Here is a 651-nt window from a genome sequence, read left to right on the forward strand (position 1 = left end):
ACAGGGGGGACAGAGGAGCAGCCGCTGCAGCGCTGCCCAACGCTGCTGCGCATCCAAGGACCCTCCGCGGCCAGCCCGCGTGTCCCCTCTGTGGTTGTTCCTGCCCTGGGGTCCCACGACACGAGTCCTGTCCCTGACATACGAGTCCTGTCCCTGACACACGAGCTCCGTCCCCTGACACACGAGTCCTGTCCCTGACACACGAGTTCTGTCCCTGACAAATGAGTCTCCCGCAGGCTGCCAGCGTGCCCGTGGTGTTTGACGAGCATCACCTGAGCGAGGTGCAGAACACTGCGTCGGAGGAGAAGCTGGATCAGGTGGTGGACTCCATGAAGGAAAGCAAAGTGGCGCTTATAGGTGAGGCTGGCGCTGGGGTCTGCGGGCACGGGGGCTCGTGGCAATGCCCAGGGGAGGTGTCACCTTGTCTGGCACGCTGCTCGGTGCTGTCGGAGGGCAGGAGCGTCGGCGGTTGGGCCCTGGGGAGGGAAACGTGCTGTCCTTGGGCTGAGCAGCAAACGCCTGAAGCGCTGTCTGAGCTCACCAGTGGGGAGGTTGTGTCCAGCTTCTGCCTTTGGAACAGGAGCTCCTGGCACGGCCCAGGGGAGCAGAGGGTCTCCTCTGGGTCCCGTAGGGTGGGAGATCAGCCCCCAC

The 651-nt window shown here is 64.7% G+C and overlaps 1 protein-coding gene across 1 annotated transcript in view; it reads left to right on the forward strand.

Annotated features, from left to right (window-relative positions):
- IDH3B (isocitrate dehydrogenase 3 (NAD+) beta) overlaps window positions 1-651 on the forward strand; it is a gene marked incomplete at both ends in the record, with an annotated part of 3122 nt that overhangs the window by 109 nt on the left and 2362 nt on the right. Inside the window, 1 exon segment of the mRNA XM_010076400.1 lies at window positions 195-357. Within this exon segment, the coding sequence (XP_010074702.1) occupies window positions 195-357 (163 nt within the window).

This window comes from Pterocles gutturalis, unplaced genomic scaffold (assembly GCF_000699245.1).
Source record: "Pterocles gutturalis isolate BGI_N339 unplaced genomic scaffold, ASM69924v1 scaffold28663, whole genome shotgun sequence".
Classification (NCBI taxonomy): Eukaryota; Metazoa; Chordata; class Aves; order Pterocliformes; family Pteroclidae; genus Pterocles; species Pterocles gutturalis.